The following is a 12,856-nucleotide window of genomic DNA, read 5'->3' as shown; positions in this document are numbered from 1 at the left end:
GGATCCAAACATTTAACTATACCCCCTCTCTCTCTGTCTCTGTCTCTCTCTATGTCTGTCTGTCTCTCTCTGTCTGTCTCTCTCTGTCTCTCTGTCTGTCTCTGTCTGTCTCTGTCTCTCTGTCTGTCTCTGTCTCTGTCTCTCTCTCTCTGTCTCTCTCTCTCTCACACACACACACACACACATGCACATTAAAAACCCATTTACCGAGGGTTGAGTTTGTGCCACACTATGTGATAGGTCTACCATACATTATTGCATTTTATTTTTCTAACTTTGTGAAAATGGATGATAAGTTGTTGCTGATGTTTTCTGATCAGTATCATGGGAGTTGAACTCCTCCTGTTCACCTTGCGACATTGGCTGTTCTTGCCCTTGGTTTCTACCTGCAGCCGTTGGCACATAGGTCACATAGCTAGGGATGCTGGAATGATGCTAGAACCCAGTGGCTGGCTGGGCTACATGCTCAGAATCCCTGACCTTCTTAGGGCTGGGGAAAATGGGTTGTCTTGTCCTTCCTAAGAAGCGGTCAGAGGTCACCCCAAATTGCTGTGCTCTGCTGTTGTCCTTCATGGTCTTAGAGAATTTAACAATCGTCTTTTCTCTCTAGTCTGAAATCTTTACCCTCTTAACCATTCTAGATGGTGGTCCCCTACTTCACACTCTTCTCTCCTGACTCATATGTCATTGAACTCCTTCCCTAGTATGAATGGTTTTCACAGCTCTGGTTGGCAGCTTCTATCAGTTCTGAAATGAATCCCTGCAGGTCAAGCCCACCTTTTCCAAACACACCTGAGCCCCACTCAGGATTAGTGCCGTCATCCCCCTGAGGTCCTGAGGGGAGGGGTGCAGGAGATTGTAAACTCAGGAATGTACAGCTGCTTCCTGGGTGTCTCCTCACTGCCTGCAATTATGGGCTCTTTGGCTTCTTGGCTTGGCCCCGGGGCTGACTTTTAACTCCTCTCCTGCCCTGTCATTTCTCTGCTCAGGGCTGCAAGTTTGAAGCTGTCGGGGAACAATCAGCTCCTTTGCTGGCCAGTGCCTTGTCCACCCATCCTACGTCAGTGCTGTCCCAGGAACAGGCTGATATGGGGAGGGGACGGCCTCTCCCTGCATGACATACTGAGTAGGAGGCTGGGCAGGGCTTCTGCCCAGGGGTTGGGACTTCCCAAACAAGCATCCCAAAGAGAAGTGAGAGGAAGTAGGGGCCCCTTAAGGAGGGCGATTGTTGATCTGCTGTCCTCCCCATACTTTCCTCTTAGCTCCTCAGGAAGGGGCAACAGCTATTGCACCCTGAATACTGCTTGTGTGGAACCCTGTCTGGGGGTTGCCTGAGAGTCAGAATTGCTGTGGGCTCACCACCACTGAACACAGAGGGCTGAGCCAAACCCATGACACATGCATTTAATAGGCACATTCCAGGAGGAGACAGAGGAGCACTGACTCTGGCTGGCAGTTTATAAGCAGCCAGAGGGGCACAGGACAGCCCTCACAGACTTCACCATCACTGCAGCTGGAGGGAAGGGACAGGTGCACTGAGGGGTCATTTGCAGATCCATTGACTGTGAACTTGGGAAGAAAGTAGGGTCTGGGTTTGTGTGTCTGGCACAAAGAAATGCCAGGAGCAGGCTGGGGATTGTCGGGAGGTTGTCATAAGCCAGGGGATAGTTTTAGCCAGGATGCCAGGATCCGTGGCAGCACAGGGGAACTCCTGTGAAGAGGATATGGGAGAAAGGCCCAGGCATCCAGCCGCAACTGCCAGGAGGCTGTGTGGTAGCGGCAAGAGAGACTGCAGGCTGGCCGCTTTAGTGCTTGTAGCTCTTCCTGCTGGATGATGTAGTGGAAACAAACTTGACGCTGGAGCCACTGCCCACAGGGCCCCGGCTGCTACTGGTGGTGAAGCCCGAGCCTCCCAGACCCGAACCCAGGCTGTGCCCACCGCTGGTGGTGAAGGAGTAGACACTGTTCCCACCAAGACCCAGGCTTCCGCCTCCAATGTTGCTGCCACCACCGTAGCCACTGGAAACGGTTGAAGTGACCACCGCTGTGGGAAGAGGGGACAGAATCAGAATTGCAGGCAGGAGAGAAGGCCCCGGACATCAGAGCCTGTGCCCTGGAGCGTCTGCGCTTGAGATGGGCGATCTCACAGACAGATGCTGGCTTCCCATCTCCTGCTTGCTCTGTGAGATGCTGCCTTAGACTTCCGCCTCTGCTGTCTGTGCTGCCTTCTTTCTCCAGGCTCTCTGCTTCTCTTCCAGAACCTACTGGACACTGCTCCAGGAAGGCACTCTCCTCTACTGTGCTACCACTGTTGCTGTCTGATCCCATCTCTCTCTTTGGGTTTGTCTCTGGCATCTCCTGCCTGCTGGAAGCTCACAGGAATACATGTCTTTCCCCTGGTGTCCCCCTGGCGTGACGCTCTCACAGATAGTGGGTGTCCTGTAAAGCCCAGGGCCTTCCTGAGGCAATGCTCTACAGAACCGAGGCAAGCCGCAGGCTCTCCACAGACTGCTCAGAGAGGGCAGGGCTGCCTCACTGGCCATGGTTTGGCATCTAATGTAAAGGGTTCTCTTCAAAGGGCTCAGGCAAAACCAGGAGCCTTCCTATGTCCCGTCTATGTCAAACACTCATCTCTGAGCTTTTGAAACGGGGATACTGGGAGCTGGGGCTTTTTAACCTGCTGTAAGGCAACTTCAGGATCCACCCACACATGTGTGGTGGTTTGCACTCTCCCTCCAAGGGAAGAACCATGAATCTAAAGACTCTTCTAACTTGGGAACTAGAGGCAGGAGGGGCAGGAATTGAGGTCAGCTTGGGTTCATGAAATCTGTCTCAGAAAACAAAAATCCCTCTAGAGCTGTATCCACACTCACACAGGTGGCTCAGGTTAAACTCAGTGGGAAACAAGCAAAACACAAAGATATGCCAGGGGCAGGGATTGGGGGGAGCTTGTTGGTATGAGGTTGGGTTAGTATCCAGAACAGGATAAGGCAGGGTGGGACTACGTGAGAGTGGTTAGAATACACTAAGGCCCCAGGTTCAACTCCCAATACTACAGTAAATAAGTAAATCACACATGTTCCTCTAAACCACTATGGCTTTGTCACTAACTCAAGTCCTCAAACCGTCTCAAACTGAACTCTGCCTTCAGGGTTCTCTGGGTGCCCCTTCTCTAGACCACATGAGCTCCAAGCCACAGGGGTCATACTCACAGATGTTCACTGGGGAAACTCCCTCTCCGCTCAGCCTGGTCGGGAGGAGAGGAAGAAATGTTACTTACTGTCCAGGTTTTCACCTGGCAGGTATTTGCAATGACAAATTTTGTGATAGCTTTAAGTGCATTGAAAACCCCTTTATCATTTTTGTTGTAGAAGCCATGCCAGTTAAAACTCTAAAATTACGTGAAGCACTAAAAATAGTAAGGGTCTAATGAATGCAGTTTTGTGGAGCCTGAGGTTTGGAGGTGTGGTACCTGTAACCTCAGAGGCACAGTTTGGGTTTAAACCGTGCCCCACCCAGGAAGTGAAAACCAGTCAGATTAGAGTCCATCAGAAAGTCAGGATGGTCCATAACATAACCAGATTTTCCTTTCAATAAGAGACTCTTGTCATGCACTGAGGCTATTATAGGTGTGGAGAGGCATCCAAATCGCAAAAATAACAGTAGTCACAATCAGTCTATTATTGTCTTAGCAAGTGGCATTCATTCCTAAAGGCTCACTCAGAGCTAACATTAACATTTATTGAAAATCTGCTACACTAATCATGTCATTTAGTTCGCTCAACAACCCTATTAGGTAGGCATTATTATGTCAGTTTTACAGTGGGAAATTGGAGATCAGAGAGACTAATTAACTTGCTCATGGTCACAAGGTTCGAAACAGGATACCTCTGCCTTCAAAGTCCATTCCTTTGACCACTAACTTGAAGGAGAGCAAGATTTTTTTAATTAAAGTAAAAACATTTTTAGGGGTGTGGTGAGATAGCCTGTGGCTAAGAACACTTGTTGTTCCTACAGAGGACCCAGGTTTCCATGACCCACGTGGTGGCTCACAATCATTTGTAACTCCAGCACCAGACTTCCACAGGTACCAGGCATGTGCTCGGTGTACAAGCAGGCAAAACACTCAGACATGTAAAATAAATAAACAAATCTTTAAATTACTATTTTGTAAATTGCATGTATATGTGTGCATGTGCACATAAGTGTAAGTGCAGGAGGGGCTGCAGTTACAGACGGTTGCTAGGCACCCTATATGGGATCCCCAGGAGCTGGAGTTACAGACGGTTGCCAGGCACCCTATAAGGGATTCCCAGGAGCTGGAGTTACAGATGGTTGCCAGACACCCTATATGGGTGCTAAAAATCAAGCTCAGGTCCTCTGAAAGAGCAGATTATTATTTTTTTTTTGCCACTGAGCCATCTCTACAGCTCCATGAGCTACTTGAAAGAACAAAACGAGTTGTTGCATGGCCTGAGCTGTTCTGAGATTCATGATATTACCTTATTTTAAGTCTTTTAGCAATTAGCAACATCAGAACTATCATTAACACCCCCCTCCATTTTACAGATAGGAACACTGAGATGGGAAGGTTTAGTGACTTGCCCTTAGTGGTAACTGGAGGAATACCAAAATCTTATGAGCTTCAGGGATCACAGAATCTGGTTCCTTTATTCTGCCCAAAGATATTGAGGCCTAAGGGGAGATCAACTTTTTGTAATGAGTGGGGACCCATAAACCCAAATCTAGGACAGTTTCTTCTTAGTCCAGAGTCTTTTACCCCGCATTTTCAGGCCTACTATGGAACCAGCCTTCTCCCTTAACAGAACATGACTGCTTAGACTCACTGAGGCCTTAGATTTCTATGGGGTGACTTAGCACCTGCATTCCTTGACATCACTCACTGGCCACAGCTCAGGCTGCTGGCTTAAGTTCTGTTTGCCCTGAGAACAGACCTGCACTCCTCGCCCTCCAACAGCTTCCTATAGGTGGCAATCTCCACGTCCAGTGCCAGCTTGACATTCATGAGCTCCTGGTACTCGCGCAGCAGCCGGGCCATGTCCTGCTTGGCCTTCTGCAGGGCGTCTTCAAGGTCCACCAGCTTGGCCCGGGCATCCTTGAGGGCTAGCTCTCCACGTTGCTCAGCGTCAGAGATAGCAGTTTGCAGACTAGTGCACTAAAAAGAGAGGAGGTGTCACAAGCCTGTGAACAGACCCCAGAGGTGCCTTTATCTGTGGAAGGAGTCCTTGGAGTTGGTGGGCTAATGCAAAAAGAAATGGGAATTCTTGTACTGACTGAACTGTACCTGCTTCTTGACAGCATCGATCTCAGATCTCAGTCTTTGGATCATCCGGTTCATCTCCGAGATCTCTTGCTTGGTGTTTCGGAGGTCATCACCGTGCCGGCCTGCTGTCACCTGAAGCTCTTCATACTGGTAAGAGCAGACACGGCCACTTAATCAAATGCCTGTGTGCCAAGCAGCCCATTCACGCTCCAGTCACTCACCCCTTGCCTCATTCATCTTTCCAGGTGGTTTTTCTTGGGCCGGTCTGCCCCTGCAGGCTCTGCGAACCGCACACAAACACAAGCTGATCCTGGTTCCCAGGTGCTTACATTATTGTTCGATTTGTATTCAAAAGATAAGTAGCCTGGTAGTAGGGTCCTCCAGAGTGCCACAAAGGAGTCCAACTTAGGTTGGAAAGCGTGTGCAGTGGGGTGTGAGGGTGGGAAGGGTGGCCTATTACACAGCTTAGAGAGTGAACGTTCCAGATTGGAAAAAGGGACTTAGGAGATAACACTGTGTCAGGGAGAATAGTGGCAAGTTGTGAGAGTGAGGAAGTAGCTTGCTCAGTGTCGCTGTGGGATAGGGGCTCTTGGTCTGACTTGTATCAGGGTCGGCTATAATAAGCCCATGAATTCAGGTAGCCCTGCAGACAGCAGCGTTGGGAATCAGAGAGGAAGGGCAGGAAAGGATGGTGCAGAGGCTCCAGGAGGCACACTGTCGACCCAGCAGAGGCCCTGATCTCTGTGCTCATGCTAGATGTGTGCAGGGCATGCGTGCTTAGGAGGGTTTGCATCACCCTGCCTCCTGCAGCTCATTAGAAGAGCTATGTGAATCAAGATCCATTCTGTTTGGAAAGTGTTGGACAGCTCAGTTTCCTCTGCTGCCAGATACTAGAAGGAACAACACCCCAACAACACAGGGTTTTGTGTTGGGGCTAAGCGGAGCCTGCCTTCTGTTCACTGCCAAGGAGCTGTACTGTGGACCCCTGATATCAGACAACTCCTTGTCTGCTGCGCTACCTACCAGAAGGAACTAATGCAGTGCTTAGGGCAGGACAAGGTGTGTGGGGAGTCGGACAGTAGCAGGCAGATGCCCCTGCGAGGGCCCTGGGTTTGACAAGGGAACAAGTTGGGGTTTGCTACAAACCTGCCCCCCCGGGCTCTCAGCTATAGCTCTCTAAGGTCCTTCCAGCCTCTCTTGCTGCACACGTGTGGTGTCCTTGCCTTCCAGCCTCTCATTCAGCCTTAAAATCCCTCTCGTTCTTTCACAGTCACTGCTGGACTAAAGACCTAGATCCTGCCGGGAGCTCTCTGATGCTCTTCTCCCGTCTGCCCATCCACTTTCTGGCCTTCTAGATTTTGGGTTCTCTGGTTGCAGCTTCGATATTCACAATTCTAAAGCCCCATTTGGCAGAGTGGAGGATCCAGAGCTTGTAGAAAGAATGCATAGGCTCTTTAGGAGTATTATGAATGCTTCTTGGTCATTTTGCAATCTCACCCATCCATTCCATCGAGAGAAATGTGGGAACCATGCTTGCCCTTCTGAGCACCCAACACCATCTGGATAACACACTAGTATATGGTTAGATCTCTGTAAATATTTTAATCTGGATTTCCTAATACCAGAGCTCCACTTTCCAAGTGAAGAAGCAAGAGAGACATAATGCAGGACATACCCAGAGCACTCACCCGAGCGTTATCACCTCACCTTGGTCTGGTACCAGGACTCAGCTTCTGCCCGGCTGCGGTTGGCAATCTCCTCGTACTGGGCCTTGACTTCAGCGATGATGCTGTCCAGGTCCAGGCTGCGGTTGTTGTCCATGGAGAGGACCACAGAGGTGTCACTCACCTGGTTCTGCATCTGAGACAGCTCCTGCAGGGTACCAACTCAGAATCAATATGGACAAGAGGAAGGGACCTTGAACTTCTGAAGTGACTAACTGCTCAGGCTAGGAATCTCTTCTCTGGTGTCTCTGGCAGAAATCCTTCCAGGTACCCCCTTCCCAGTACTTCTAGTCATGTCATCACGTCAGGGATCCCAATCCTGTCCCTGGAAGTTTCTAGACAACTGGTCAAACCAAACCAACTGGTGAAACCATTCTCTCTGCATTGCCTCTCAAGGCTCCCATAGATGTTTTCCACAGAGGAATGCAATTACAACTTGTGGGTCTCCCGTGCCGCATAGAGGCATTCTTCAGGATCAGGCAATCCTGCCAGCCCACCTCCGCAGTGTGACTCCATCACTAGCTCCCTCTGTCTCTCCATAGACCCAGGTATCTGCCTTCTACATAGTAGAGCCCCAAATGAGGCATCTTAAGGAGCCATCTGGCCAGTAAGTTGAGTTATAGCAGAGGGTCGGGAGCAGGTGCAGTATTCATTCCTAGAACATGGGAGCCAGCATCCCTCCTCACTAGGGCTGTCTTGCCATTTGTGGGGAAAGAGGCCTTAGAGTTGGAATGTGTCAAAGTTCCCAGCATTCCTCTCTGGCACCATGCCAGCTCGACTCACTAAGTGAATGAGACCCTGAGCTTCCTTTTCTCTCTAGGCTCTGGTACCAGGAGCAACAGAAACACATGCAGATTCTTACTGCCTCATAGATCATCCGGTAGAAGTTGATCTGGTCTGTCAGAGAGTCCACCTTAGCCTCCAGCTCCACCTTGCTCATGTAGGCTCCATCCACATCCTGAAATGACCCCAGAACCAAACAGCAAGTCAGAAGAAACCAAGCAGAATCTAGTCTGGATTTCAGGGATTGGGATAGGTGTTCCGAGACCAGGGCTTAAGTTTCAATACAGGAGTGTATTCTGGGAGGTTTGAGCTCATCATAGGATCTCATCACCAATGTGATATTTCTCAGGTGAGCCCAGGACCAAACTGTCTCGTACTTCAAGATTTAATGTGAAATCTCAATCTCTTTCTCTCTCCTCCCCTCTCCCCTCATCCTCACATCCTCCTTCTCTTCGAAGCTCCTTCTCTCCACCTCTCAATGCTGGATAGTAACTAAAGGGCTTGGAGTAGGCTGGACAAGCCCTGCTCCCGATCTGTATGCCCAGCCCTTCTTTCTTTGAGGCATGGTATCACTATGTAGCCTAGACACAGCTCTCAGAGTGCTGGGATGACAGGCTCAGAACTCAGTCTCATTTAACAGACATCCCTGCTCACCTTTTTCAGGCCCACAAACTCGTTCTCAGCAGCGGCGCGCTTGTTAATTTCATCTTCATACCTGCAAGGATGAGGGCAAGGGGGTGTGAGATTGAGCAAGGCTTCCACTTAACTCTTCCCGCTGCTGTAGCAACAGTTGAAGACCTTCCTTCCTCTCCAGCTCTTTGGTGACCTGCACATGACTTTGGATGATTCATTTAACTTCTATTTCCTCCTCTATAAAAGGTGGATAATTTCTTCTGCCAGTTTTAAATAAAACTTTTGTAAGATTAGAAGGTGACCATTGACTTATGGGAATAGAATCATGGGGCTTAGGCAACTCCATGTCTTTGTAGACACACAGTCCTAGTCACCGAAAACATAGGCTGCCTCAGTAGTGCCTGCTAAACCTGCAAAGAAAACTTTGTTCAGGACAGTCTCTCAGGTACATTTTGAAATATTTTTGCTGGGCCTTGGGGTGACCACCGAGCAGTGTACTTTGGTGATTAAGTAGAGCTCAAGCTGGCTAATGGACTTGCTAGGACCATGCCTTTCCACTGTAGCCCAGACGATAACGTGTTCACTTCCATGAGGAAGATCAGAGCCCTTCCTTCTGCCTTGTTACCTTCTTTCACCTGGGCTCATGCCGTCTAGGAAATGCAAGCCGTCTCAGTCCCTAGGCTCACATCCAGTGGAGGGGAAGCAATGCTGTTTTCCAGAATGAGCGCCAGTGTTTCTTTTGTCAGGTGATGCTGGTGCCCATTTTGGTTGTGTGGACAGATGAGGACAGCCGACTTGTGTTTGTTAGCAGCGGGGCTGAGACGGAGGTCCCTGAGTGTGCCCTCTTTGTCTTCTGCGCTCTGTGCTGCACACCCAACACTCCTGGTCATGTAGCATTCACCGCAGAGGCAGCCCTCGGGGATGGTTGTGTGTAGGCAGGTCTCCTACTCACCTGACTTTGAAGTCTTCTACGACCTCTTGCATGCTCCTCAGCTCAGCATCTAGCCTGCCTCTTTCCGCAGCGACGCCATCCAGCTGCCGGCGGAGGTCATTGAGGTATGCGTCAAAGAAGGGCTCCAGGTTCTGTCTGACAGTCCTGGAGCCCTGCTCCTGCAGGAGGTTCCACTTGGTCTCTAGGACCTTGTTCTGCTGTTCCAGGAAGCGCACCTACAGGGGAGCAGAGAGAATGAGCTTCACTTGAGAAACCAGGGAGGCAGAACCACGCACCCCAGCTAACAGTGGAGTCACCAACAAGGGACTTTTACTCCACGCTCAACCAGCAGTTGACAACTTCACTCCCAAATGAGATAGCCCACGGAGACATGCAAGGACTCTAGGATTTTCCTGGACCGGACAGGGGAAGAGCATAGCCTCTATGGTGAGAGTCGTGGAATCTGGGGTGAGTTCCTCAATGCTGCTTCTCTGGGTCAGGGTGAAAGCCCTCCTTCTTGAGGGGCACTCCCAGAGAGGACAAGCAGGGGAGCATCTCTACAAGGACCTGTGGGCCAGCTGGCCTGGATTGAAAATGTTTCTGCCGATGGCTGGTACTGGCTGATGAGTGTTCTTCTCCTGGGAACCCTGTATTTTGCTGTCTCCAGAGCTGAGCTGTCCCCACCTAGTCACTCCCTGCACTGGGAACTTGAGGGGTGAGCACACGTCTCACCTTGTCGATGAAGGAGGCGAACTTGTTGTTGAGGGTCTTGATCTGCTCACGCTCCTCTTTCCGCACCCTCTGGATGGTGGGGTCGATTTGCAGGTTGAGGGGAGTCAGGAGGCTCTGGTTAACGGTGACTTCTTGAATGCCTCCAGAGGGACAGACAGGGAAGCCAGGGCCACCAAAGGCCCCTCCAATGCCACCACCATAACCAAAGCCACTGCTGACCCCAAACCCACTGCTAGCCCGGCCACCAAAGCTGCTCCGGGAGCCACTGCCAGCACACCCACCAATGGAGACCCGCTTGGTCCCCCCAAGGTTGTAGAGGCTGCGGCTTCCAAAGCCAGCACCAGCACCGCCGATCCTGCCCAGTCCCCCACTGTTTCCTGAGGTGCGGGCCACAGAGACAGAGCTGAAGCGTGAGCGGCCAGCATTGGGGGTGGTGGCAGAGGCTGTGCTGAAACCTCTGCGGCTGCCAGAGTGAAAGGTGATGGTGGACTGCCGAGACATGGCGGGTGACGAAGGCAGGTGGAGGAGCTCCTGAGGTAGATGGAGAAGCCAGGCAGCTAGGGAGGTGTAGGCCCTTGGGCTTTTATGCCTCCATAAAGGGCGGGGCTTGATTAATGAAGGGGGGGCCCTGCTGATGGCATGCCCTAGGCATCTGCCAGCCCTGAGCTCACCCTGAGTACCCCCGCAGGAAATGACATTAAAAAAAATACCCACTGGTTGCTTTGCTGTGTCCCCTCCCCCACATGGAAACTTCTTTCTAGTTGTAACTTGATCAGCAGACCAGTGAGAAGCAACTTAATTGCTTTTCAGTCATGTCCTAATCATGCATCTCCTAATGGACTCAAAAACACTGCCTCATTTCTGAAACCGCTTTCTTAGGCCGGGGACCGACTCCCTTCAGTCCAAACATCTTGTGTCAACACTGCTCTGTATCTTACGCCTGAGTGTTTTCTCAGCACCATTGCCTGCCTTCTCCAACTCCATCAGGCTGGTTTTCCGGGTCTGAATTTGTCTTCCTTAAGCTTGCAACAGCATTGATTGCCCTTTGATTTTGCTTGAAACCATCCATGTTTGCCAGGTGTCACATGCAACTTTCTGGAGCATGTATGTTGGTATGCACATGCCTGTATGTTATGTTTGGGCCAATATTTGACTTCCAAGGCCATTTGGAATTCTGTCCTCTGTGCACAGGAGTGGGAACAGAAAGACTTGAGTTTGAATTCTAACCCCTGAGGTGGCCAGCCATGGGACCTTGGGCTTATCATACAACTTTTCTGAGCCTCATCATGTGTCTGCAAAATGGAGTTTATGGAGAGTATTCACGTATGGAAAAATGTTCATATTACCTCTACCATGTAATTTAGAGTAAATGTCCACTGTGTCATTCTCCTGCAGATAGCATGGGTATTCATGTAGGGCTGGTCACATGCCCATCCTAGAATGAGTCCTGTGAGGATTCAGAAGAAACACAACACACATTCTTGATTTTTAGCAATAATTTCATGGTCCTACTGGGAAGACAAGCATGCTGGGTAATTGGAAAGATGCTACACAATTGAACTATATTTGAGAATGCCTTCTTCCAGAAGTCTCCCAGGGTATCCCATCCTGAAGACCTGTATCCCAAAACTACACCCAGTGGATAAGTCCCCATTCTAATTCATCTTGTCTTATGAACTGAAAATTGTTATTATCATTATTGTATGTTTGTGTGCATGAGTGTGTATGAGAGAGAGAGAGAGAGGGAGGGAGAGAGAGAGAGAGAGAGAGAGAGGGAGGGAGAGAGAGAGAGAGAGGGAGGGAGGGAGAGAGAGAGAGAGAGAGAGAGAGAGAGAGAGAGAGAGAGAGAGAGAGAGAGAGAGAGAGCTGCTGCTGGCATACACATGACACAGCACGTGTGGACATCAGATGACAATTATTAAGAGTTGGTTCTCCCCTTCTATTAAGGATCCAGGGATCAACCTCAGGTCAGGTCATCAGACTTGCACACAGTGAGCTCATTCAGAGCCATGCTCCTGCCTCCTCACTCCCTTCTTGACTGTGCCTCCATTCTGAATTAGAGCATGGGTTGACAGGGGTTTCCAGTGTGCCTCAGCCTCTTTCTTCCCGAATCCCTCTCCCTATGTCTTCTGTGATGTTTCTGACAGATGGTCAGGTCCTCTTTGATCTTGCTGTCTGATTGCTTCTTGCTGTGATTTTGAAGGGTGGGCAAGTAGGAGAGGAGAGAACAGCGAGGTATTCAGGCCCTGTATGTGGATAAGGAAACAAGACTCGTAACAACTCATTTAGAGATAGGCTGATACAGCCTGGTAGACGGAAAACAGAGCCAGGTACCGTGGGACAGGTGTCCTTTGGGAGGCCCACAGTGCCTGGCTGATGTTCTCACCTGCCTGGAATGGCAGCTTGGCACTCAGAGGGCTGGGGGCCATCTTTTACCTGGGGCTCTGACGAAGGGCTGGGCCCCTCTTGTTGGGGTTGAGACTCCTTGTTTCCATGAGAGCCTGTGAATCACAGCTTTTGTTGATGCGGCCAAGCAGGGTTCAGGTCTTTATTCTGTTGCCAGTGTACCTAGGTCCTGGCTAGGTTGGTGTGTGCTTGTCTTTGCCCACAGAAAGAATAAACATCTTTGTGTTCTTTGCTCCTCTTTATGTGTTAATCCATCTCCCAGAGGAAGGGACGCGTGTTTGTTTCCTGAACACTGAGTAAACCGCAGAGCCCTCTGCAGATCAAAGGCTGGCTAAGGCTGGCTCGGGAGCCCAGCAGGGCACA

General features: G+C 50.3%; 1 protein-coding gene across 1 annotated transcript; it reads right to left on the bottom strand.

Annotated features, from left to right (window-relative positions):
* Positions 1-1,379: 1,379 nt before the first annotated feature.
* On the bottom strand, positions 1,380-10,686 carry LOC101833988 (keratin, type II cytoskeletal 75). The gene is made up of 9 exons (XM_005067274.4): positions 10,088-10,686; positions 9,377-9,591; positions 8,446-8,506; positions 7,871-7,966; positions 6,992-7,156; positions 5,306-5,431; positions 4,956-5,176; positions 3,213-3,247; positions 1,380-2,044 (listed from the first exon to the last, which is right to left on the bottom strand). Exons 1-9 carry the CDS (start codon positions 10,586-10,588, stop codon positions 1,806-1,808), a joined length of 1,659 nt encoding a protein of 552 aa, XP_005067331.1. The 5' UTR covers positions 10,589-10,686; the 3' UTR covers positions 1,380-1,805.
* Between the last annotated feature and the right edge of the window lie 2,170 nt (positions 10,687-12,856).

Source organism: Mesocricetus auratus, unplaced genomic scaffold (assembly GCF_017639785.1).
Source record: "Mesocricetus auratus isolate SY011 unplaced genomic scaffold, BCM_Maur_2.0 Super-Scaffold_100010, whole genome shotgun sequence".
In the NCBI taxonomy this organism is placed as follows: Eukaryota; Metazoa; Chordata; class Mammalia; order Rodentia; family Cricetidae; genus Mesocricetus; species Mesocricetus auratus.
Note: the sequence above shows the minus strand (reverse complement) of the source record. Positions and strands in the feature narration are given on the sequence as shown.

Coding starts and splice junctions, on each gene's coding strand:
- LOC101833988 (XM_005067274.4), bottom strand. CDS start 10,588: ATGTCTCGGCAGTCCACCATCACCTTTCACTCTGGCAGCCGCAGAGGT. Junction 7,967..8,445: donor AGTTTGTGGGCCTGAAAAAG/GTGAGCAGGGAT, acceptor GGGTCATTTCAG/GATGTGGATGGAGCCTACAT. Junction 5,177..5,305: donor TCGATGCTGTCAAGAAGCAG/GTACAGTTCAGT, acceptor CTCTCTTTTTAG/TGCACTAGTCTGCAAACTGC.